The sequence below is a fragment of the Punica granatum genome, chromosome 1 (genome assembly GCF_007655135.1).
Source record: "Punica granatum isolate Tunisia-2019 chromosome 1, ASM765513v2, whole genome shotgun sequence".
NCBI classification, from domain to species: domain Eukaryota; kingdom Viridiplantae; phylum Streptophyta; class Magnoliopsida; order Myrtales; family Lythraceae; genus Punica; species Punica granatum.
In genome coordinates, this window is record NC_045127.1 from 43,592,691 (window position 1) to 43,619,714 (window position 27,024).

The 27,024-nt window shown below is 37.4% G+C and overlaps 1 protein-coding gene across 2 annotated transcripts; it reads right to left on the reverse strand.

Moving 5' to 3' along the window:
* Window positions 1-5,325: 5,325 nt before the first annotated feature.
* Window positions 5,326-7,959, reverse strand: LOC116214057 (F-box/kelch-repeat protein At3g61590). 2 transcript variants are annotated; one of them, XM_031549311.1, is made up of 3 exons: window positions 7,603-7,959; window positions 5,829-6,795; window positions 5,326-5,718 (listed from the first exon to the last, which is right to left on the reverse strand). In XM_031549311.1, exons 2-3 carry the CDS (start codon window positions 6,787-6,789, stop codon window positions 5,687-5,689), a joined length of 993 nt encoding a protein of 330 aa, XP_031405171.1. In that variant the 5' UTR covers window positions 6,790-6,795; window positions 7,603-7,959; the 3' UTR covers window positions 5,326-5,686. The 2 variants fall into 2 exon arrangements, with proteins under 2 accessions (XP_031405171.1, XP_031405162.1); XM_031549302.1 differs by having other exon boundaries at window positions 5,326-6,795; window positions 7,603-7,957.
* Window positions 7,960-27,024: the final 19,065 nt, after the last annotated feature.

Genomic DNA, 27,024 nt, shown 5'->3' on the forward strand with positions numbered 1-27,024 from the left:
TTTTGAATGATGCACAATAACTTATTATATGGAGAATTCGATTTATGTTAGAAAGTTAAGTAATCATCTGTTTTTTCTTTTTTTGAATATGCCATAAAATATTGGTTCTCAATAGTAAAGGAAAAGTGTATGTGTTTTATCAGCATTAATAATTAACAATTTCGTTTTAAGTGTGAAAGGATATTTTACATTATTCATACAACTAATAAAATGTTTTTATTGAAGAATTTGATTGACATGATGACGCAATCCTATAAGTTTCATTCCTCAAATTCCTTGAAGTAGTTTACCCCATTGGAGTTAGAAGGTGTTCTAATGTAGACTTTTTGTTATTTTCTAATGATGCGTTTATTAAAATATATAGAGTTTTAATGAGCTATCTATCCATTTTTATCAATAGCATTCAATCCAATTTTTTATATTAGATAGAATGTGCATTGTAAGGGATATAAAATTAGTATAGATGTAAAATTGTAATTAGACTATTTAAAACTAATAATATATATCAGAAACAATTGATCGAAATTCTAAAATCAATTGTTGCAAGTTTGTATTATTCTTAAGAAGTGAATTTTCGATGTGAATACTGGTATTTGAAAGTCCAATTGGGTCCCGACTAATTCATTCAAACCGGGTCGATTCACTTGGTAAAATTCAGCGTTAATTTTTTGCATTTACAAGGACTTGAATAATTAATTATTTATGTGATCCGACCTTATAATAATAAATAATTTATAAGATTATTACAATTAAACACAGTTATGAAGATTTTTCGAATGATTAATTATTAATTCTCTCATTTCTTGCAATCCAATCGGCTCCCTCGAAAGCCAATTTTTTTTATGAAAAAAATTGGCCCCTCGAATCACGTGTTCAAACAGAATCCTGAAGAATTGTTCATTGTGATGAGCCGACCAACTTGAATTTCCGGGGATTCTGGACGAGCAAAATTGAATTTGACAATTACATACCAGCGTTTACATAAAATCTATTTTGGCTAGGAAAAATCAGAAAGCCACACACACACACACACACACACACACACATATATATATATATTCTTTTGGGTAATTCAGGAAGCCATATTTATATTGACCCTGTCTGTCCGTGAACTTCTGTCAGTGGTTTGTCCTGTTAGGCACCTAATTATCAGCCCTTTCCAAATTCCTCAATTCAGATTATATATATATATATTCTTCAACATGAGAGGTGTCCGGATTTTGCCTGATAAATTTTCGGTATCCAGTTAATCCTCGTAAATACTTTGAAGGAATAGGGCTCTTCATTAAGACGATTGTGCACTCTACGACTAAGTGATTTTTTAGTATTGAGGATTTCATCCTAATGAGGATTTTTGAGAATTAAGGATTAAAAAAAAAAGTGTAAATTAAAAGTTAAAATGACAAGTCAGTATCAAGATACAAATTTAAGAAAAACACAAACATATGGGGCATTTATATTAGTTCTTATGGTGTTTGGATAAAACTAAGGGTTTGTTTGACAAAATGTTATAGTCTTCTATCATGTCTAATTTCTTATTTACTTATGTAACTTTAATTTAATTTATTGAAGGCAAATTATTTTCATTTTAGCAAGCTATTTTTTTTATTTAGCATATCACAATCCCAAATTAGGTTCTCTTGATGATTATTAGAGCAAGAATCACATGAATAATAATTTTATAAGAAAAAAAAAAGATAATTAAATAACCATGTAAAGATTATCTGGTTGAAAAATTAAAAAAAAAAGAAGTTAATTCCTTGAAATTCCAAGTAATGCTTGAGTACCAAATTAAGGAGAGTGTCAACCTCCTTTTTTCTCTACAGTGAAGAGAAAAGAGTTTTAAAACTTTTTTTAATGATGTTTCGTGAATATATGTAAATTAAGTTAATTAACTCGAAACTCTCATTTAGATATGCGATGCACCGGTCTAAAGCCTTTAGACAACAATTTTTGAAATTTTATTTATTAATATTAATGCTACACTATCAAAAATTACATTAACTTTATTTTTCATAAAATACATGTATACATTTAAGGATACAGTCATGTTTTCAAAAAATCTTTGAGTAATTAATGAGAATATAGACGCATATTATACGTTTGATTTAGAAAACATATATGATAAAAACTCATTTTAAGTGAAAAAGTACTACTTCAAGTGTTTGTACTATTGAAAGTATGATAAATTTATTGATATGAATATAATATAAATATACAAAGAATGACAACATGTCCCTCTTAAATGCCCTACAACCTAATCTATATTTTTCTTATATATACCCTACCATCTTACATTTTACTGTTCTTTTTTTAATAACGAAGAAAGAGAGAAGTTTTGAAGTTTTAAATATCTTATTAATTAATTTATTATGACATATTGCTTAAAAGTTTTCCCTTAACTTAATGTATAGATAGATTTTAGAAAAAATAAAATAAAAACTCCCATTGTGATTTGGAATCGGGACAAATCGCACTATATTCTTTTGTTTGGGACAATTAACCCCCCGCCCGTGGTTTGCTCCATTAGACATAAGAGATTATGGCGTTAATTTTTTTTCCATTTTCAGTCATCAATCTTTAGCATTTTAATCATTTTGATTCTAAATCTTTTTTCTTTTATCATTCATATTCTCAACTTTTCATTTTAGTCCTATAAAGAAAATCGAAAGGGAAGTAGGGGTCGGTGTCGCCAATCAGGGACCACAACCCTTCCACCGAGGTCGTTGGTACCCATAGAGGACGTCGGCGATCTCGGTGGAGGGGTCGGGGTCGCCGATTGGCGACCCCAACCCCGAATCGACTGAGGATTCCGAGTCGGAGGTCCCCAGTCAAAGTCCTCGGTGGATTCGGGATTGGGGCCGCCAATCGGCAACTCCAACCCGTTGACCGAGGTCGCCGATACCCATGGAGGATGCCGGCCACCTCGATAGAGGGGTCGAGGTCGCCGATTAGCGGCCCCAACCCTGAATCAATCGGGGACCTCCGACTCGGAGTCCTCGATGGATTTGGGATTAGGGCTGCCAATTGGCGACCCCAACCCCTCAATCGAGGTCGCCGATGTCCTCTATGGGTATCGGCGACCTCGGTAATCTGTGACCCCGATTCCTCATTCTCTTTCGATTTTCTTTATAGAATTAAAATAAAAAAAAATGAAAAGTTGAGGATAAGAATGATAAAAGAAAAAGATATAAAATTAAAATAATTAAAAGGTTAAAGATTGAGGATTGAAAATATAAAAAAAAAAATTAACGCCGTAACTCCCTATGTCTAACGGAACAAATCACATGGAAGATAATCGTCCCAAATAAAAGACTATGATATGATTTGTCCGGATCCCAAATCACAAGGAGAATTTTTGTTTTTTTTCCTAGATTTTAAAACTTTACCTGTGGACCTAACATATTCACAATCGCCAACCAATTTCACACACTATAAAAGCGTCCCTACAGGCCCACCGTCCATTACACGACACAAGATTGATATGCATCAACCTTCTGATGCCTTTGTACTTGATTTCACCCGTACAACCTTCATAAGGAACATCATATGTAGAGGAAGAGCAAAATGCATCCAGCATGAACGAGAGTGACAAGCTTTTTCATCGATCCAGTTTATCGAGAAACATACGAGTAACAAATCTGATGCGCGGTAGTGAGGTTCTACACAAGAATGTACCAAAAGGAAGCGATGATTTGTTGAGTCTTTCTTAGGTTAAGGTTAGTCTTCACTGGCCCTCAGTATGTATATATGTTGCCACTTTGACGCATGTGACATGCCTTTAACTATCGGAAATCCAAAAACCGAGTTGAAAATGGAACAAGTAGTAATAACCGAACTAGGAATGTGTAGAACTTAAGAGTGCGTTTGGATTTAGAGTTGAGTTGAGTTGAGTTTTGATTTTAATTTATTTGTAATGATTGTATTGTTGAATTATGAAAAAAAGTATGAAAAAATAATAAATAATTGAGAGAAAATAATGATTAAGTAATGATTGTGTTGTTGAACTGTGAAAAAGTAATGAATAATTGAGAGAATTTAATATTAAAAATTGAATTGAATTGTTAAAAAATTTTAAAAAATGAAAAAAAAAATAATGATTATGATGTTGAATTGAAAGTAAGTGGAATTGAATTGAATTAAAAAATTTTCAAAATACAAAGCACATGAATTGAAAGGTCTCCGCATCCTCCTAATACTTCGTTATCAAACCGAATGGTAGAACAAGCTTGGTCGGTCATGCAGATTTTGAATCCGGTCAACGAATGCACTCTGGATTCAAAATCATCTTCCGACCGTTGACAGCTTCCTCAACAAAGGAACATCATTCAAAGATGCTTCTATGATTAAGAAGAGACGATAATCGGGTTTCCCATTGATGAGACAAGACAGCGGTAATATAGTGGGCTCATATTAGCTGTAATGTGTTAGGACTTTGTCATTAGTCATTAACTCGAATGGCTTCTTTTCAACAAACACAATTATTTTCTACCTAAACTCAAAAGATTATTCCATCGTTGAGGGAAACGTCCCATTGACACCCGTGACATTGACCTGGTACATCCCATCGGCACCCGTGACATTGGTCGAGGTCGTACCAAAAATCCTATTCTAAAGCCATTCAATAAATCTTCCCCAACAAGGCAATTCTGGTGCAGTCTTCTCCCAAACACAGGTCATTATATGATCAAGCATCGGTTTTAAAAATGACCAGTAACCTCGCCCTGACACAGCCACACAGAGCTACATCCCACAGTGCTGATAGAAGAAGAAATATCGTGTTAAGTTTACCGTAGGTATCAGACCATAATACAAGACCGTCTGAGCTGACCAACTGCATATCAGTAGAAACTGGGGAGGGGAGTTTTACATCAGCCTAATGTACCGCATCAAGCATGAAATTACGATGTTGAATATGAAACGGGTCCTAGAATATGGGCAAAAGAGGGAGAAGATTCTGTTTGCAGGATATAGGAAAGAAGAAAGGAGTAGTGATGACAACTTCTAGTATAAGTTCGGGACAGCATCGATATTCCACTATAGCATTTCCTTTAACTACAAAAAGGCTGAAAGGAAAGTCTAAACAATGCCACATACTGCCGTGATCTAAGAGTAAGAGGAAAGGTCAAAATTAGGAAAGGAAGAAAGTGAAAAGGTAAGGTTAGAGGAAGTACGAAATGGGAGCCCATATCTGAAATGAGTCATAAAGATGAAAAGTGACGGGGGAACGGGAAGAACCACACGTCATTTCGAGTTTCATGGAATGTTGCAAGAAGAAACCTAGAAAAGCTACAGATAATGCACAAGGACGCTAGAAGACATCGATTCCGACAAGAAATGCTGCAACTCAGCCACATTTTCAGATTGCAAAGAATGATTTTTGCAGCAAATTTTCACGAATGAGCTGCTGGCTACACTTATGCTGTAAATTCTTCCATATTATGACTTGTCACAAAACCACAGCTGATGCAAAATGAACATAACAGCCATTCTTCCAGCTAAAAGGAGAGGAATACGGGGTCTTGACTAATTTGCCTCGACCACCATAAAGATCATACCAAACTGAAAACAAAATCAAGGTGCAATTTCAAGCCTGGGTTCGAAGCAAAAACCAGAAAAGAGCTGTAGAGGGAACCTTTTTGTCACGGGCCCCTTCTGTGACCATCTCCATTGTTTCTGGTTCATATCAAAGACAAGAAGAGCTGGGCCGCCATAGCTCTGGATATAAATAAGATCATCAGTTCCGCTGCTTGCAAAAACATCATCAAACTCCCCGAACCCCTGAAAAAACCTGTGGGGCATTTTCGCGATTTCTTGCCACTCCTTACCATGTAAGACCCAGATTCCAATGCCCTTAATTATGTCAGGCCTGTCCTGTTTCTCAATTCCTCCCACCATGACAAGCTTCTCCTTCAGGTTCATGAGCCGACCACAGGTAAGAGGGCAAGGCACTGGAATAAAGCTCTTTAGCAGAAGTCCATGAGAAGAACGACTGGACAGATCGTACATTATCAGTCCATGGCGATTCTCTGGGTGCCCACTCCCAGTGGAGTATATCAAGAAGTATAAAACCCCATCACAGATAACACTCTCATCTCCACCTCTCCACCCAGTAAGAACCTCTGTAATGGACGTTGACCAAACCATTGATTCGGAGTTATACAGATGAATTGAGAGGTCCCACTGGAAGAATTTCCCAGGAACCTGCTTAGATTTGACGACTGATAGTTTGTAGCAGTCTGATGACCTGTCAACTGATATTGCAAGGGCACTGTAATCAGATAATTTCAAGCCCGGGGGCACCTCTAACTTTTTCCATCGTTTGGTTATGGGGTTGCACACATACATTCGGCTTCTGCTGTCATTGTCCATGCAGGAAATGAGACCACATGAAGAAGCAACGAACCAGTTGGAAGCCTCAATGCAGGGCAGTTCAATGCTGTACCACTTTCTAAGTATGGGATCATAGGCATAACCACAGGGTTCATCAGTGCTTGTGAACATGAAATACCAGGGTTTCTGTGGCAGAGCATGTGAGAGGTTTCTCTGAAACCTTTTCGAGGAAACTATCTCATACCACCTCTTGCAGACACAACCTGCCCTGAAGATGCTTGCTATTGGAAGAAAAGAGAGGATTCGTTCCAGCAAATCATCGGGTAATATTGAGTCCACGGAAACTGCATCAGAATCCTGATTGCCTTCATCGCTGTGCTCCGAGAAAGAGTCAAACTCATCAGTTTCTTTCCACGAATCATTCTCAACACTCCCAATCCCCCAGGCTTCATCCATAATAACCTACAGAAAGTGTATTAGAAACGTCTGATGAACGAGACAATAAAGGAAAACATGAGGGGAAAAGAACGAACAAGAAGGCCAGGCATTGAAACTGCATAATCCCGTAATATGCTTAGCTAGTAATTAAATCTCAGAGTATATATTATAACAAGAAACACATCATTTCAACTGCATTTAACTATAAACCTATGATTACTGAATCCCACAGGACAAGGACAAGAAACTGCAACCCACAAATCCTGAGTCCCAGTTTCAAATGCACCCTTTAGGAAAACTTCTTCTCATATATGAGAAACCATCTCAAACTGACAATCACAGCTGACAGTGATGCAACTATTAGTCTTCCAAACATGTAATCGTCACTTCGCCGGATTAAAATCGCCCGATTAAAAATCTCATAGAATCCTTACTGTGCTATCTATTTTCAAGAGCTAGATACAACTTGTACCTATCACTCACCAATCCAAGCCAACAAACGAATGGATTTTGTAAGCATGTGAAGAAGTAAATCTGCAGCTAACAGCGACCGCGAATTACAAAGGAGCTCACTTTTTCATCATCCAAAGTCCCCTTCTCAACTACCCAGAGAAAAACAATCCTCCATGGTTAGAATCATCAACCCTAAAACGTCACTGCATTCAGAGGAACCCCACCTACCGAATCAGAACTAACCTAACAAAGAAGGGACGACAGGAACCCCGGTTTGAATAACCGAAATAACACCACCCATCTACCGGCTAAACAAACCCATCTGAAAGAGAGGAAAATGGTTAACAAGAACGACACCAGACAAAACCAAGCACTGACCTCGTTGTGGGTCTCGCCAGAACTTGGCGAAATCCTCGGATTAGTTAGTATCGGGCAGAAGCCAGCATCGAAATGGGGTCGATCGGGGAGAGGGGGAGAGAGAAAGGAAGGAGGAGGAGGTGCGGATTCTGGATTTGGGTTTCTCAAATCTATGGGGGAGCAGAGGGTTTCCCCTTATAAAGAAGACATCAAAGACAGGCGAAGGATGTAAAGAAAGGTGGTGGCTTTCCTGTAGGGCTCCCCTCCCCCCTCCTCCTTCTTGGAGAGAGAGAGAGAGAGAGAGAGAGGGCGCGTGTAGACACGCAGAGATTTGAAGAGCAGACAGTAGCAGAGAAAGAGAGAGAGAGAGAGAGAGTGGGCTTGAAGTGTGAATCAAGCAACGGATGGATTTTAACGAGGAAGACGAAGCAAAGAGGAAAAATGGGGAAAAATGAGAAAAGAAAAAGATTACGATAAAATATGGACTTTTCCTCTCTCTTTTTTTCTTATACAAATTCTTTTTGGGCACATTTAAATAAAGATATAAATAAATCGCGAACTCGTGTTACCTCGGGTCGTAAACTACAGTGTAAGCTTTTAATATTTGCCAAAAAACTATATAGGCTTTTAACACCGAGGACAAGATTTCATGCTTTATACTCGGACGAGAATTAATCTCAAAAAAAGACAGGGACATATAAATTCTTTTTGGGCACATTAAATATATATAAATAAATCACGAATCACAATATGTGTCTCAGTTGGCGAAGTATGCTCTTAATATACCGACTTTACCTGTTAATTTCATTCTTTGTACTAACAAGTATTTGTTTGAATAGATTTGTACATGTCGCAGTATCGTGAAAAACAGAAAACAATTAAATTTAAATAGAGATTTGTTTCTATTGGCCGCATTGAATAGGAATACTTGCTAATGCTGTCGTACTCATCAGCAGCCCCCCAATTTTTCAACTTTATATATTTTTTTTCTTTTTTCTGTCAATTCGTTCTGCTCTGATTTGATTTCCTGACCCAATCCTCTGGGTCTGGTATGTGCTTTCTTTCCCTCACAATACAAACCACACAAAGCTTCAACCTTTCTTGGTATCCTTTCTGATTATAATATATATATATATATATATATACATAATTAAGTAATATGTGCAAAATTGGTTATGTCGGACATCAATTTACTATGCCTAATAATCGGCAGTTATTGCTGTCTCTTCAAGGGAGGAGCCGCAATTTATGCCTCTTTTTGGTAAACCGAATTGAGGTCTCCACGCATTAATTATGTACTGTTAGATTGTCAGGAGGATTTGGAAAGAGCTCTCCATTCTCCAATGTTTTTTCGGTATACACTATAATATTCAAAAATTTAATGAATTTTAACTAATTCAATCGAATTGATTAATTTATTAAAGGATAAATTTTTTATAGCGTGAATTTTATTCGTTAATAAAATTCGAGCTCGAAATATTATTTTAAAAAAATAAATATTAAACAGCCTCAATCAAGTCATGTTAAAAAGTATTAAATTAATAATCCGTTTTGTAATTAGGGTCTGTCACTTCAATTTTCAAATCCCCAAGTCTTGTCCTTCACATGAGGCAGAACATTAATTAGTTATTTCCATTTGTTACGTGGTTGATATTTATTTATCTATCATATTACTTAAACCACCACATGAATCGAACCATGAAAATTCTACCGAAAAAACATAACATTAATTTATACGTATATTAATTTATTTCATGTACAATATAATAAAATTATTATCTAATGATCTATATATAAAATAATATAAAATATATAGTAGAATAATAGTTCTACACTTTGGGTCCCGTAATTTTATATTTGTCCACTTGTTAATCTTTCATCCACATTCGATGTGGGATATTCATCTATCCACATGCGTAGTGTTGGTCATTCAGAATGAGAAGCCGTTGTACTAATTACAATGGCATGCGAGTACATTAGGTTATGTGGGGGTGGGACCCCCTTAATCGGTTAGCCAATTATTGGCGAAGGACAGAATCCGGCTTCCAAGTACATAGGGACGGTAACATGCGATGATACAACCTAGCCACCCATAAGATAGCCAAGAGACCACGTGCACGATACAATCATCGACGAAATTCTAATATCATGTTAAATTTTCAAGAACCGATACCATAATTCAAAAGAAAAAATAGCTAGAAATAGATGATGTCAACTATCATTGTAGCCCCTTATAGCTCAATCCACATTTGATGGGAACAAGCTCTCAACATTCAATATGCATAAGTATATAATATTGTGGCAAATATCAGTTTCTAAGCTAATTACACTATGCGTCCTTGGTTATCACGTATATTAATTCTTAACCCATTTGATTAATTGATGAAATGAATATAAATGTAGGCTAGAGGAGAATACAAATCGAGCACGAAGAATATGCCCCAACTTTGACTCGTTGCCGAACCAATTAGATACCTCCGCATAGATTGTCAATATCGGGCTGGATAATCCAAAAGTTATAAGATGTGCCAAGATGAACTTTTTTTTTAATTAGTTAAAAATTAATCGATCACTAAATAATTAAGAAAGTAATTATGATTTTTCAGATTACAAGGGAGAAAAAGAAATAGAAAACTGTGATACGGAAACAGTGAGTTTAATAAAAATCTCTAGATTTCTAATATCTACGTGACACCTTTTGTATCAATAATGGAGATTTTAGTTTTCTGATGTGATCATTGATGGGATTAGAATAAGCACAAAAATTTAGAATAAAAGATATCAAATTTGAAATAATGATGAAATTTCCTCTCGTTTGATTGGTGACTTTTTCGTTTAATTGGTGACTTAATTTGGTAAACATGTTGGTTAACTCAGATGGTTTGATACTTATTTTTCTTAAGTAAATTTTAATGGAAAAAATATTTATATTAATGGGTCGATGCAGCTCAGACCTCGATCAAATGGAAGTGATTTGAACTTTAAATATCAAGTGATTTAGATTAAAAAAAGAAATATCAAGAAAAAGAAAAGTGATTAAGAAACTCACAAGTTTCGACTAGGCCTTCATGTAAATGTATATACATATACATATATATATATATATATATATATATAGAACTGCATGATATATACACGTTGATTAAAAAAAAGATCGGGAATATACTAATAAGTTGCCTATGTATGTACAGGTTATCCTTTTATTTTTGTCTCGTTATTTACTAATTATAAAATTTAAGAATTCTTTAAAAATATTTGTTATTACGATAAAAATGTATTTAATTCTTCACATCTTGTTGTTTCTTTATAGGATATGGCAGAGAAAGAATAATATCAACAAATTAGAACAAAAAGTCAATTGAGGATACTGATAATCAAATTAATGATGAAAAATAATATTAGAAGTAAATATAAGAATTTTCTCTTGATATAAAACACGTAAAAAGTAGTCGCTACGATTTCAATGAATTGATGAAGATGGGTGGAAAGTTTTTTAGATCTAAAATTTTGGAAAAACATGGAACGTAAGAGGCAAATAAATTAACCTTTTTCGATTAGAATGGAAGTCCACAAGTCTAATATAATCAAGCAAAAATCTATAGCTAACCACCAAAAAAATGTTTTAATATAGCTAATTAAGGGCACAAATAGTTCTACCACGAGAACCGTGCTCGAAACTTCTTGATTATCATACAAAAATATTAAGTCATTGTGTTATACCTTCTTTCTCGGACAACTCGATTTATTTATACTAGATATACTCGACCCAACGATCTTTCACCACAAATATATGAGCATAATTGGGTCAATATTTATACTATCTATCTATATATATAGAACAAGTGTATGCAAAGTAACTTTCCTTTGAGTGACAAGTGCCCTTATAAGAACGATATTTTCATTTCCACCCGGAAAGAAAAAGAACGAGATTTTCATTTTTCATTTTTCTAGATAATCTTTTCAATATATTTCTTTCACTATTTAACCCCCTAAATTTTTGACATTGTTTTATAACTTGTCAATTTTTTTTCCACAGTTCAACTCCTTCTATATTAACTTTAACTGGTCATAAGCGGGTATCTGTATTTTTATATTTTTAATTAATAATTTGTAAATTAATGAGAAATCTATATATACATTACACACTTTACCTAAAAAATTGTGTCAAACTCTCTTGATATCCTACAACCGTTCCAATTGCAGGTCATTATTGGCAACTTGCAAAAATCCATGTAAATATTAATTGCAGGGACATCAAATAGTTGGTCCACCATGAGCTAAGAGATGCTTATATGAAAACTTCTTATTGCACGAATGAGAGAACCATTAAAACAATCTAAATAAATATACATATATATATTTCACAACCCTTAAAACTGTCTTTTTAAAATTTTAGAAAGACTTTCTTCCTCTTCAAATGTTATGATATAAAATTCTGGGTTATAGATTGTACTGACTCTTTTCTAACATGAAAAATAAATTATCACTATCAAATAAAACTTATATGCCTTAAACACATTTAAATTTAAGCTGCTTAAAAATGTTAAAATTTTACATGAGAAAAGGTTCTATAATATTTTATTTAACGAATCCTCAGCTTTATCCAAGCTCGATGAGCCCTAACATAAATGCTCCATAAGGCCATGTTTTCTTCAAATTTGTATCTTTTTATTTAACTTCCAATTTCTACTTAATTAGGAAAAAATATCTAATTAATTCAACAAGATTTGATATCGAGAAATATTATTGAATATTATATTACAATATGAAGAGATAAAAAAAATTAATAAAAGTATAATGATTTTAATTATATATACTAAAAATGTGAATTCTAAATATAAATATTTCTATATAGAATTACTTTGTGGCAGCGTACAGTATTATTATTATCATTCCACAGTATGTCTTACATGGAATTTATTCACCGTGCGTGTATGTATCATTGTGTATTGCTTTTCTTAGATTAACTTTTTTTACGAGTCTAATGTTTTCATTAAAGTATAGAACTAGTTTTAAATTTTTAATTGTCTTCTCCCTGATTACTTCTCCTTCTCATATGAAATATGTTGGACAAAATTAAAACTTGATTATACATGGCCATTGACCTTATTTTCATATTCTTCCAATTGATTATATAAATGTATAAATATTCATATATTTTTTTATTTTAAGCGCCCTTATGTTCAGATAAATGGTTTTTGTTCTTTTACTATTTTATATGTCAATACCTATCAAAAAAATATTTTATATTCAAAAATCATCATTGGTGTGTCTCCCTTACTTTTTGGTTGTAAAGAAGACCAAAAGCCTAGAATAATGAAAGAGAAATCCTAAATAACTAATAAAGGGGCACGAATAATCCCACTAGATATCAAACATGCGACATCTAGGTCAACAGACGAAGGCGTGCACTACTATACTACAATCACCCACTATCGCCCCTCTGGCCACCACCTTCTAGGTGGGGTTGACAGAGACCTCAATTCAAGCGGCAGTGGCCCCGATCCCGACAACCACCACCCTTTTCACCGGTCCCCACCCCTGGCCCAACATTCTGACCGAAAATTAGGAAGTGGGACCAGATTACAAAATCAACAAAGTTCAAGGGCACCGCTGCAAATAGGGCAAAAGTCGCCCCTGCTGAATGAGTAAGCAAAAATAGAAGTAAATGACTAAGTAGTTTTTTTTATTACTTAATGATTAAGCACTTTTTTTATTGACTCATTAAATTAAGTCAAATTTCATTTTTTATTATCAAATAAGCTGAACTCCATGAAGTGCTGAAAATTTAATTTCAATACTTAATTATTGGAGTTATCAAATACAATCTAAGTCTGAATTTTGGGGTAAAAGCATGAAGTGCCCAGTTTGGAAATTGGAATATTCCTATAACTTAAAAATATTTGGAATATGCTTAGCATAAGTACATGTTTGCCATAACTTCCCATTAGGAGCCAAAATTAGGATGAGAAATATATATACCTATATATAATATTTGAAGGGATCGAATCATGGAAGGGAAACTTAAAAAGAAAGAACAATAATATAAAAAAAAAATACTGGTCATAAGGAATTTGGAGGTGGGACATAAATTAATAATTATAGATTTGTACAGAAAGAGAGTGTAAATGGTGTATGTTTTCGTCTAGTGAATAAGAAGTTTCTAATTCAATTCTCGTAATAGAACTGTTTATATTTCTTTAATAGTTATTAGAATTTTTATTTCATTACACTAAATTCATATGTCTCCCTTATAACCGAAAATAGATTTGTATGCAAAACTTTATTTTGAGCAAGACAATGGCGTTATTGAATTGATTCTCTGTTTTTTTTTTCTCTGAAAAATTTTAAAACGACCGAGAATTATATGAAGAGAATTTGCTACTAGGTTTGTCCCTTTTCAGGATGCCGTGGTATAATACCTTTTTCGAGGTACGAATTTAGGTAAATGGGTGGTGCGTGGACCTTCATGTAAGCAAATGGGGATGGCTCACCAGGCAACTAAGGGGCCATATTCATTTGGCCTTAAAATAATTTTCAAATATCTTGGAAAGACAGATCTATTAAAACTTATTTTGCCCCAGCTTTGGACTAAAAATTGATAGAACAAGTGAGAAGGCTGTGGGGGCTTTTAATGCATTTATTTTTATTTTTATTTTGGTGTCTTGTTAAAGAGGCTTTGATGCTAATTGAAAGTGGTGCCTCCACCAATATGAGCACAATTTTCAGCTCTCTTTCCAGCTAAGCCACCTTGTGGAATTAAGTCATATCTCACTTCCAACAGCAACATTATTAATTAAACACCTCACTTTTTTTAGCAGAATATCTTTTCCCATTAAGGAGTTAATTATGATTTTTGTACAAATTTAAAATTTTCAAAAAAAGAAAAAATGCACCCAAGTACATCGGAGCAAATGGGAAGAGGGATATTGGGGCATGTGGACCAGAACATGATTTTGATCGGGCCAAGGTTGACGACTGCATCAACCACCTGATTAATTTTCTTTTTTCCTGTTAGCCAAATCGGTTTAGCTAGGGTTTTTTTATTTATATACTGACTGGTCGAGGTCGATCATGTATTAATTACTAGCATTGAGCTAGGTCAGATAGTGTCTACTTCCACATTAATAAGATATCGGCGATGAGTGTTCTCTAGTTCTGTGTAGATTAACTGCTGATGATTACTTTTAACAGATGCAGACTCCGGTAGTTAATATATTATCTTGCTGCTTGCTTACGAACCAAGTTCATGCGAGAATTTTTATGGAGACTTTGATTCGTATATTGGGATTTATATATATTAGATTTGTCCATACCGAATCCATGGTCGATGATATGGCACGAATGTCATTTTCCCATCCTAGTCATCTGATGAATTAAATCAATCAGTATTAGGTCGGTAACAGCATATCTATAAACAATACACAAACCAGTCCTTTTTTTTTTGGCGAAATACGGGATCGGAACCCTAATCAATATATCTTTTTTTTTCCAGCGAGGTACGTGGCAGACCCCTGATTTACGAAAGAGTTTTAAGAGTTAATAAGACGGGGCAAAGCAGTCCGAGTGACATCCTCGATCATTCAAAAGTTTGTACCCCACGGGCTATAGCATACTTTTCTTCCTGATAAATCGTTACAACCGTTCACAAAGTATCATTTAATTAACAGTTAAATTAATTGTTTATGTATAATTATGTGTCAAATTGATGAAGATAGATCTGCTTCTGCCTTTAATATAATAGTTTTTCTTTATCAGTAAAAAGGCGAGCAATAGTGGTGGTGATCTAGTTGGCTCCCGCTATACATAATGTTCAAACTTTCATGTTTAATCGCGAATATATAAGATGAATTGAATAACCAGAGTAAGTACTAACCTAGATCATCACTGTAGTACTACCAAAGACCTAGTATAATTTATAGAAATCGATGTCTCATAAGTCTAAGTAAATAATACACTTCTAGCAAATGTTTTAATACAAACTCGTAGAGAAGAATCGAACCCGAGATCTTGAGTTATCAAACTATATGAGAGTAAGTTTGAAATCAGTGTACCACGGGAGAAAGCTGTGTTTAATATAATTAGTAAATGGTAATCTAGATTTTTCATCATTGCTGTTCTTCTTTTTTGTAATTATAATAATCAAAGAATTGCTGAGGGTTACAATTGATCTACAGCTGTGAACTGGCCCCGAGGCTAGTATCTAGCTAAAAAATCGTTTGTGCTGGTGGTTGGCTTTTAATTAGGTAGTAGCTATTATCACACGCATCGACCAAAATTAAGACAGATCGATGGAAAATTGTTAATTGACGAATTTCAAGAGAGAAATTAGGAAAAAAGAGAGTAAGAAACTTCAGATGGGAATTAGCAAATTATCGAAAGCCTCTGCGTATCATGGCTGCATTGGTCTAGTACGTTTTAAAAGTAACAAATATTAAAAAGTAGAAAACTTAATCCAAATTTGGTCGAGTGATGTTATAACAAATTTCTATTTTTAATCCAAAATTGGCCGAGTGTGATAACAAAGTTCGATGATGTTGGAAATTTAATCAATTTATGGCTCGTTGCTTTGATGCATAGAAAATTCACATGCTTAGGTAAGATGAATTCGTCAAGAAATTGACCTAGCTGCAAAGATGATACATATCTACCACATAGTACCACTTACAACGTCCAGACAAAATAGGGAAAAGCAATTAAACTACCCAATGGCAAATTGCATCAGCTCCATGCATGCATTTTAATTGGGGGAGTTTCAATATATTAAATGATGATATGAACTAACTTTTACAAATAAAAGGAAAAAAAAAAAAAGAATGACGGACTTCATCATGCAAATCCCTGGGAATTTGGTTGGCTGAATAGAAATCGAACGAATTAAAATTGACAAAGAATTGAGATTAACGGGAAATCAATTGAAACGGGGACATTAGGATTGGGATTCTGATTTTCTTCTATTCCTTCTCGATTTCGAAATAGATGGTGAACGGGTTGGATCGAATGTCAAATTATTGATTCATATGCCCCCATTACAAATATTAAAATAACATAAATGTAAATTTTTTATTATTAATGAATATTTCCATCCAGTGTCTTTAAGACTCTTGTCAATCAGATCAACATGCAATTACTAACATTATTACCCCAAAAAAAATGGATTTACTAACATTGGCAAATTCAGTTATCTGATTAATATATGTAAAACATCTTGAAATTATTTGACTTTGCAATGAATCTTACCCAATTTATATACACTAAGATTCTCCTTATCAAACTTGAAGTGAACACCCAAAAAACAAAATTGCCGTGAATGAGACTTAATTAATGAATTTATTAATCAGACTTTGTTAATTACTTGTTATACTTCTTACTAGCAGTACTAAAATACGAGCAATTAGCAAGGGACTTAGCGAGCAATCCGATCCCTCGCTAAGTAACCCTCTCTAATCATTGGCTAATCAGCCTAGCGCGGGATCCGATTCCTCGTTAAGTCCCTAGCTAACCCATAAAATTAAAATTAAAAAAAAAGATTTATCCACTTTAGCTAGGGATTGGCCCTCGCTAATAAAAAAAATGTAGGTATATTTTCGAAATTTATTAGTTATAATTTTGTATGAAAAACCAAAATATATTTTATAACTAATTTTACTCAAATTGTAATGCAATTGTTATAAGCTTAAAATATTAAATGAAATTTGATAATAATAATTTATATAATAATGTATTTTTATTAAATAGTAACTTCCCATATATTATAATAATAATTGTCAGCACTCCATTTTAGTTCACCGACTCCAGAGGGACAAAATCGTCATTTTATCACCCATATGAGGGAAGTATTTTTAGCAAATTGCTCGAGCATTCACGACCTTTAAAAATATGGCATTTTCTTAATTTAACATCAATTTTATATTTTTAGGAAAAAAAACTTTACGGACGTCTTTGGATTTCACGTGTATCGATGTCAATTTTTAAAATCCGGGACAAAAATTCGAGGCCGGAAAATATTTTATTACACAACATTGTTCCATAAAATTTTCTGAACACAATGCCGGTCCCGGATCATTTTTTTATATCCAATTGAAAAGACGATAATTTTACGATTTACGCGCATCAATTTCAAATCATAATTTTTTTTAAAAAAAAAGGTCGGTCAGAAGTTCTGAAACTTCTGACTGTTGTCCTTTTTGTTGGGGACCATTTTTTGCTTTTTTCTTCTCCTTTCTTTTCTTCTCCTTTCTTTTCTTCTTCTTCCTTCCGCTCCTCTGCTTCGGTCTTCTACCCTCCTCAGCAGAGAGAACCCTAAGAAAAAAAAAAGATCCTCACCTCGAAAAACCCTAACCGAGCGGTCTCTCTCTCGGTTCATGAACACAACCGCAACATTCCCACTTTCCCCTCAGCTCCGATCTCCGCTCCCAGCTGGTTCTCTCATAGATCCCTTTTCCCTTTAGTTCGTTTTTTTGCTCCCAGCTCCCCTAGAATCCACTGCAACATTCCTACTTTCCCGTCAGCTCAGAGCTCCTCTCGGCTGACCTCTCAGCTCAATTCTCTCACCATTCCCTTAGCTCACTCCCCTGGAACCCACAACTCATGGCCCTCAGCTAACATTTTCTCCCTTAGCTAGTCACTCCCGGCCATCACCTCCCCTCAAAGCTGCACACGCCACCCCCATGCACGCACCTTCCATCTCCCGACGACAAGCCAGCAACCTGTCCCCGACCTTCCTCCTCTCCCTCTCGATTTTCTTTTTCGGCAGAGGAGGACAGCAAAGCCATCCTCATCACCGACCTATTATCGTCACTCCCGTCTCTCTCTCTTTCTCTGTTATTTTTATGTTCGTTTTTTTTCATCTTTCTGCCTGTCTTTCATTTTCTTTCGAAGCTAAGAACATCTAGAGCCCGACAGCCCTGTTGGGCCGGTTTCTCTCCTATATGGAGAATGGTGAGTGCGGGTGTTGGAAGTAATCCCACATGGAAAAGTTGAGAGGAAATCCATAGGTTTATAAGAGATAATGGTCTAGTAACCCATTGGCTTAAGCTTTTGGGTTGCGGATGGGCCCAAGTCCAAAGTAAACCTGTGGATTTTTCCCAACAAGTGGTATCAGAGCCTCGGGTTAGAGAAGTTTGAGTTTTTCGGTGTTTTCGAGATGGAGGAATCTACAGGATCTATGTTCAAGTTGAATGCAACCAACTACTCTATATGGAAGTCTCGGATGGAGGATCTTCTATTTTGCAGGGATTTGTACGATCCCATTGAAGGGGATTCCGCGAAACCCAAAGATAAGGATGACAAGGCTTGGGAACGCACAAATCGGAAGACTATTGGTTTGATTCGGCAGTGGATAGACAATAGTATTTATCATCATGTTGCTCAGGAGACAAATGCAAAAGCTTTGTGGGATAAATTGACAAATCTCTATGCGAGGAAGACACCGCAAAATAAGGCATTCCTCGTGAAGAAGCTGGTTCATCTTCGTTTTCAGGATGGAGGTGATATGGCTGCGCACATGAGTAATTTCCAGGATATTATTAACCAGTTGACGAACCTGGAGATAATATTACCCGATGAGTTGCAGGCTTGTCTACTTTTAGGGACTCTACCGGATAATTGGGACACACTCGTGGTTGCATTAAGCAATTCTGCGCCAAACGGGAAGCTATCGTTGGCCACGGTGACAGACAGTTTATTTAATGAGGAGACTAGAAGGAAAGGCTCGGGGATTTCCATTCAGTCTGAAGCTTTGGTTACTGAACAACGGGGGAGAAGTCAAAGCAGAAATTTCTCTTCCAAGCATAGTAACTCACGTGGCAAATCGAGGGGTAGATCAAAGTCGAAGACGAGGAAAGTGGTCACTTGCTATCACTGTGGAAAGGAGGGACACTACAAAAGGGAGTGTAGAGCTCTGAAGAAAAATCAGAATGGCAATGGTGAGAGCAAGAATGAAGAAGGTACTACAGCAGTGGCATCTGATGGAGAGACCTACATCATTTGTGATGAAGCCTATGTGAATTTCACATGTCAGGACTCTACCTGGGTTGCAGATACAAGTGCCTCGTTTCATGTCACTCCTCATCGAGATTTCTTCTCATCTTACACTACCGGGGACTATGGTTATGTGAGAATGGGGAATGGACAGTCATGCAAGATTGTCGGTACTGGTGATGTCTGTCTAGAGACCGAGCTTGGCTGCAAGTTGCTTCTGAAGAAGGTGAGGCATGTTCCAGAAATTCGCCTTAACCTAATCTCGACGGGTCAGCTTGATGATGAAGGCTACAGTAACGAATTTAGTAATGGGAGATGGAAGCTCTCCAAGGGTTTGTTTATTGTGGCACGGGGTCAGAAGACCGACACTCTCTACAGGCTGCGTGCCAAACACAATTCCGGTCAGGTTAATGTTGCTGAGGATTATCCTATCGAGCTATGGCATAGGAGACTTGGGCATATCAGCGAGAAAGGTATTCAAATTCTTGCTAGAAAGCAGTCTTTGCCCGTTAAAGGTATGCACTTGAGCACTTGTGATCACTGTTTAGCCGGTAAGCAGAGGAGAGTTTCTTTTGTTAGAAGTCGTCCCTCTAGATGCGATCATATACTTGACCTTGTGCATACTGATTTTTGTTTCATGTCGGATAGATCTCTTGGTGGTGCTCTCTATTTTGTGACCTTTATAGATGATCACACCAGGAAGGTTTGGGCTTACCCTATGAGAACTAAAGATCAGGTGACTGAGATTTTCAAGAACTTCCATGTAGCAGTGGAAAGAGAAACTGGCATGAAGCTTAAATGTGTAAGAGCTGATAATGGTGGTGAGTATAGGGGTCCTTTTGAGAACTATTGCAGGACTCACGGTATCAAACTTGAGAAGACGGTACCAAAGACACCACAGCAGAACGGGCTTGCAGAGAGGATGAATCGCACAATTGTTGAGAGAGTTCGTTGTATGCTTTCTCAAGCGAAACTGTCTAAGTCTTTCTGGGGCGAGGCAATGAGGTCAGCGGTTGATCTTATTAATCTTACACCGTCAGTTGCACTTGATGGAGATGTACCCCTGCAGGTGTGGACCGGCAAGAAAGTATCATACAAGCATCTCAGAGTCTTCGGGTGCAGGGCATCTGTTCACATTCCTCGAGATGAAAGATCAAAACTTGATGCCAAGGCAAAACAATGCATCTTCTTGGGTTATGCACATGAAGAGTTCGGGTACAGGCTTTGGGACCCTGATAGCAAGAAGATCATCAGGAGTAGGGATGTTGTCTTCTTTGAGGACCAGACAATCGAGGATTTGCAAAAGTTAGAGAAGGCCAGAGTAGACAATCCTCACGAGATCTCTATTCCTGTACCGGTTGATGTAGAGCATCCAGTGGAAGAGGTACCTGGTGAGTATGAAGAAACCACGACTGGGGGTGAGATTCCTCAGGTAGATGATGATGTGACTACGGATGATACAGGCTCGCGGTTACAGTTAGAGCCTGCAGATCTACCTAGACAATCTGATAGAATAAGACGACCATCTACAAGATATCCGCCTCATGAGTATGTGCTACTGACTGACGGGGGAGAACCTGAGTGCTGTGATGAAGCTGTGGCACATGAGCACAAGGAGCACTGGTTGAAGGCGATGAATGAGGAGATGAACTCCTTGTCTGAAAATCACACGTATGACCTAGTGAAGCTACCGCAAGGTAAGAGAGCATTGAAGAACAAATGGGTCTACAGGTTGAAGACAGAGAACTCGCGACCTCGATACAAAGCTCGGCTGGTAGTGAAAGGTTTCAACCAGAAGAAAGGAGTTGACTTCGAGGAGATCTTCTCGCCCGTTGTCAAGATGTCATCGATCCGAGTTGTTCTCGCACTGGCAGCTAGTCTGAACTTGGAGATCGAACAGCTCGATGTAAAAACAGCTTTCCTGCATGGTGACTTGGAGGAAGAAATATATATGGAGCAGTCTGAAGGATTCCGAGTTAAAGATAAGGAGCATTTGGTGTGCAGGCTGAGAAAGAGCTTGTATGGGCTTAAGCAAGCACCTCGGCAGTGGTACAAAAAGTTTGACTCTTTCATGTTGAGCCATGGCTACACACGGACAACTTCAGATCATTGTGTGTTCGTGAAACAATTCTCGGATGGTGATTTTATCATTTTACTGTTATATGTGGATGATATGTTGCTTGTCGGTCATGATATGAGCAAGATTGCAGAGTTGAAGAAAGAGCTCAGCAAGTCCTTTGCCATGAAGGATTTGGGACCGGCAAAGCAGATCCTTGGAATGCATATTTCTCGTGACAGATCAAGTGGAAAACTTTGGCTTTCTCAAGAGAAGTACATCGAGAAGATTTTGGATCGGTTCAACATGGGTAATGCTAAACCAGTTTCATCACCACTTGCTTCTCATTTCAAACTTAGCTCGAAGCAATGTCCTACAAGTGAGAAGGAGAAAGAAGAGATGAAGAAAGTTCCTTACTCATCAGCTGTAGGAAGTTTGATGTATGCCATGGTCTGTACAAGACCAGATATCGCTCATTCTGTTGGTGTGGTTAGTCGTTTTCTCTCCAATCCGGGGAAAGAGCATTGGAAAGCAGTTAAGTGGATTCTGAGGTATCTCAGAGGAACATCCAAGGTGTGTTTACACTTTGGCACTGGTAAGCCGGAGTTAGTGGGCTATACGGATGCGGATATGGCAGGAGATATTGATTCCCGGAAATCCACTTCGGGATACTTGATGACTTTTGCAGGGGGAGCTATCTCATGGCAGTCAAGGCTTCAAAAGTGCATCGCTTTGTCTACAACGGAAGCCGAATACATTGCGGTGACCGAAGGTTGCAAGGAGATGTTGTGGTTGCAAAAGTTTTTGCAGGAGTTGAGCTTGAAGCAAGAAAGGTATGTTCTACACTGTGATAGTCAAAGCGCCATTCATCTTTGCAAGAATCCCACTTTCCATTCGAGGTCGAAGCATATCGATATCAAGCTTCATTGGATTAGAGATGTGTTGGAGTCCAAACTGGTGAAGCTAGACAAAGTGCACACCGATGAGAATGGAGCTGATATGATGACAAAACCTCTCGCTAGGGAGAAACTTCATGTTTGCCGAAATATAGCCGGTATACTTGAAGCCTCCAAATAGTCGGGAGGGGGAGTTTGTTGGGTATCCCTCCAATTTGGAGGAAGTTGGGCTCAAATTGTATTGGGCTTTTATCGGGCTTTAATAGGCCCAAGAACCCATTTTTGTTAGGGTTAATATTTCAGCAAACTAGCTGAGGAATAAATAGCAGCAGAACAGCTGCAGATCAGTGGAGGTGCGGCAGCAGCAGACAGAAGCAGCAGATCACCAGAAGCAGCAACAAAAGAACAGAGCAAAATCGTGGAAACCCACACCACGCCAAGGCCCGAGTGTGGAACTCGTGGCTAGTGATGGGCCTAACAATTGGTATCCGAGTCCGGAAGTGGAAGCCCGGCTCGAAGTCCTCCATATAGTCGAGAAGGGGGGGAATTGTTGGGCCGGTTTCTCTCCTATATGGAGAATGGTGAGTGCGGGTGTTGGAAGTAATCCCACATGGAAAAGTTGAGAGGAAATCCATAGGTTTATAAGAGATAATGGTCTAGTAACCCATTGGCTTAAGCTTTTGGGTTGCGGATGGGCCCAAGTCCAAAGTAGACCTGTGGATTTTTCCTAACAGCCCTTGCTCCAATCTTCTCGAACCTATTAAGGCCCCAATCTCCTCTTCTCGGTTCAACTGGGTTCAGCTAGCCCTTCCTCAATGAGTGGTTGCCTTGAACGCATTTGACTATCCCCTTTTCGGTACCGGTTCATGAGGATCTCCGAAGTTCCCCGAGCCCCAAGCTAAGCCTTTCCCTTCTTGCTCTTGTTCTACTTCGTTTTTTTTTATTCCATTTCTCTTCCTTTTCCCATCACTGACCGTTTCCTTTTTCTTTTGTGTTGGTAGCTGCATCGACAGTTCGAGGGATTACCGAAGTCTCGCGGGCTCCTCTCGACACTATCCCGAGGAAGGTATCAAATCTTGATTTAGTGGCATGTTTAGAGCTTCATTTTTACGTATTAATGTTTGCCTAGATGATGATGACGTGAAGTGAATATTTGAGAATCGTGTCAATGAACAGGATTACTCCAATCGCGATTTTACAAACTTTTTGTTCTGTTCCAGTTTAGTCCTTGCCGATATTTTCATTTTTTCAGACCCGCTCTAAACTTTAAAATTTGTTTCAACCAAGTCCTGGGCCATTTTCAACATTTTCAGTTCAGCCACAGAATTTTCAAATGATTTAAACCGGTTCATAAAACTTTTAAATTTGTTTCAGTTCAGTCCCTCTGACATTTTCCACTTTTTCAGATCAGTCCCGCACTTAAAAATTCGTTTCAATAAAGTCCTGGGCCATTTTTAACACTTTTAGTTCAGCCACAGAATTTTCAGGTCATTCAAATCAGTCCAGGGAACATTTTAATACGTTTCAGTTACGTCCCAGTGATTCTTTTTTCATTTTTTCAGATCAGCCCCAAACATTCAAATCTGTTTCAATCAGGTCCCAGGCCATTTTTCAGGTCATTCAAATCAGTCCAGGGAACATTTTAATTCGTTTTAGTTACGTCCCAGTGATTCTTTTTTCATTTTTTCAGATCAGCCCCAAACATTCAAATCTGTTTCAATCAGGTCCCAGGCCATTTTTAATTCCCATTCAGCCATATAACTTTTCAAACGTTCCAAATTAGTCCAGGAAACTTTCCAAGTTGTCTCAAATCAGTCCCCAGAATTTTTAGCTGAATTTCCAAATCAGTCTCTATTCCTTCAAAATTATTTTAATTCGATCCCTGAGCAATTTATGAGATGTGTGTCATGATCGTGAGTGATATATGATCGTATGCGACAGTATTTTATATTTAGTTTTGATCAGATGAAAAATCATAAGTTAAATGCGTTAGGTTTAAATAAATCACTTCGTAAACCCATAGAATCTAAGGCAAAGAAAACATCAAAATGGTTTAATTAATCAGTTAGGCTTAAAATCGACGAATTAATTTTATTGTGATCATTTTGCCCATATTCGTGTGCTTGGAATGTTTGAATGTTTATTTGATTAAAACCTCACATGAATCGGTTTAATCACGTAAAGTTGATCAAAAATTAGATTTAACTCCAGGACGGTCGGAATTAGAGTTTTCTCGGGGCGGTCCACCAATGACCGTTCCGACGGCTCGGAACCCGTAAACTAAAGCATTCGGCAAATTTTTAATTAACTTAAAATTTTACACACGAGACAATCGGGACGCTAAACTTGGCTAAATTAAATCACTTGACTTTTTTAAATGAATTGCACGAACCGATTAATAATGTGTAATCGCGTCGACAATTCAAAAACTGTTAGTCATGCCTTTCTTTAAAATTCACAATTTCAAAAGTACCGAGATACGTGCCACGTATAGCATGAATATCTAGGGAGTACTCGTATATCTTGACTTAAGTCTAGGTCCAATTTGAGGCGGCTCAAGTCAGGGTATACGAGTCCTCTTTGGACCACTTCCGGGCGGAGCGACCGATTTCTTGGCTCTTTCAGGGTCTTCACAACCCCGATGGATCCAAGGGATCGGTCGATACCAGCTATTGACTTTCGATAGTCCCTGTCGCGTGATTTTGATTTTTCATACACACACATATTTTTTGGTCCAAGGGCATGATTACCGGTTCTTGACCCGCTGACACCCTAGCGGTGTTTCGTGCTCCCATTTCCCTAAGTTTATGTTTAGAACGAGTTAAAATACGAAAAATAGATTAACTTCAAACTCGGCTTAACCAAATATGGGCAAATAGTCAAGCAAAGGGTTAGGTTTCGGGTTTTAGGTAAAAACACTCTTAATCTGTAAAAGTCATATTGTCACGATATAAAAAAATTTAAAAATAACCCACACATTCGAGACTTGATTACAGACATCGTGTTTGTCGAGTACATTAAAATAACGCCGAATGCTACATGCCCTCTCTATCACCGCATTTGTTTGCTTTAGGGTAGGATTTGTATGCCAAGATACTCCGGTTAATAATCGGTTAACTCACATAAATTCGGTAATAACAAAACCCCATTGTTTGTTTATTTATGCTTACTTTTTACATTCTTGCACTTGTTTGTTATGTGAATCGAGCCCGATCCTTTAGGACACGATTTACATGGGTCTAACGCCCCTAATCGTCGATCACGGGGTCCAATGCCCCCATACACTGAGTGCGCATCTTAATTTAATTTTCAGTCTTTTCCCAATCCAAACGGTGAGCATGAGTGAAATAATGACCGAACGCGAACCGATCGGGATTCAGTCGTTGTAATTTGTATTTTTATTTGAGAGAACAATGTGAGGATTATTCTGTACATTTATTCATGTAAGAATCTCGGTTGGATAGTGAATGGTCGGAGTGTTTCTTCGAATTTATGGTGTCAAAACGGGTGAGTCAAGTGCAACCCTAAATCATGCAGTAAATAAATAAAATGGCAAACCTAGCAAAGTAGAGTACTGAAAGGGCTTGTGGGATATACGCCTACACGTAATAGAACCCCCGAATTCAGAATTTTCGGTTCCGTACAGACTATTGCCTTAGCATATTAGGTGTATCTCATACTCTTAGATCTGGACAACTCACCGGCCTTCGATTTTCGGGTTGTAAACTGGTAGTGGCGACTCTTTCTCACGTGCGTCCGTCGCGCGTCCTCGAGAAGGTGGACACTCCTAAGCCGCGTTGTAGAGGCTCACTCATGCATACCCCGACGAGACCAAATTCGGGTGTGCATAGCTTGGCTACTCCACTGGGAATACTCAGAGGGTTCAGGCTCGTTCCCGCTTACTTTGTTTGCTTATTTATTGACCGCATTCTGCAATTTATCGCTTATCTACTTTATGCACATTTACTTTGCTCACCGGCATCCGCATATCATTCTAACTTTAGGCATCTATGGGTCGCGTCCCAAGACCGGTAATAAGAAACATAGGTTAGATAGGGGTTCGAAGTAAGGGTACGGCGCGCAGTTCGACTGTCGCTTAGGCCTTGAAAAGAATCCCGCTCGACTTTAAGGAATTGATACCCTTGAGTCGGGAGCTCCCATCCCTAGATAGCACTAAGGATACTTAGAGGGTTCGGACTCGTTCCAACTTGCTTTGTTTGCTTGTTTATTTACCGCATTATGCAATTTACCGCTTATCTACTTTATGCACATTTACTTTGCTCACCAGCATCCGCATATCATTCTAGCTTTAGGCACCTATGGGTCGCGTCCCAAGACCGGTAATAGGAAACATAGGTTAGATAGGGGTTCGAAGTAAGGGTACGGCGCGCAGTTCGACTGTCGCTTAGGCCTTGAAAAGAATCCCGCTTGACTTTAAGGAATTGACACCCTTGAGTCGGGAGCCCCCATCCCTAGATAGCATCGTCCTTGTAGTACCAAAATCATGCA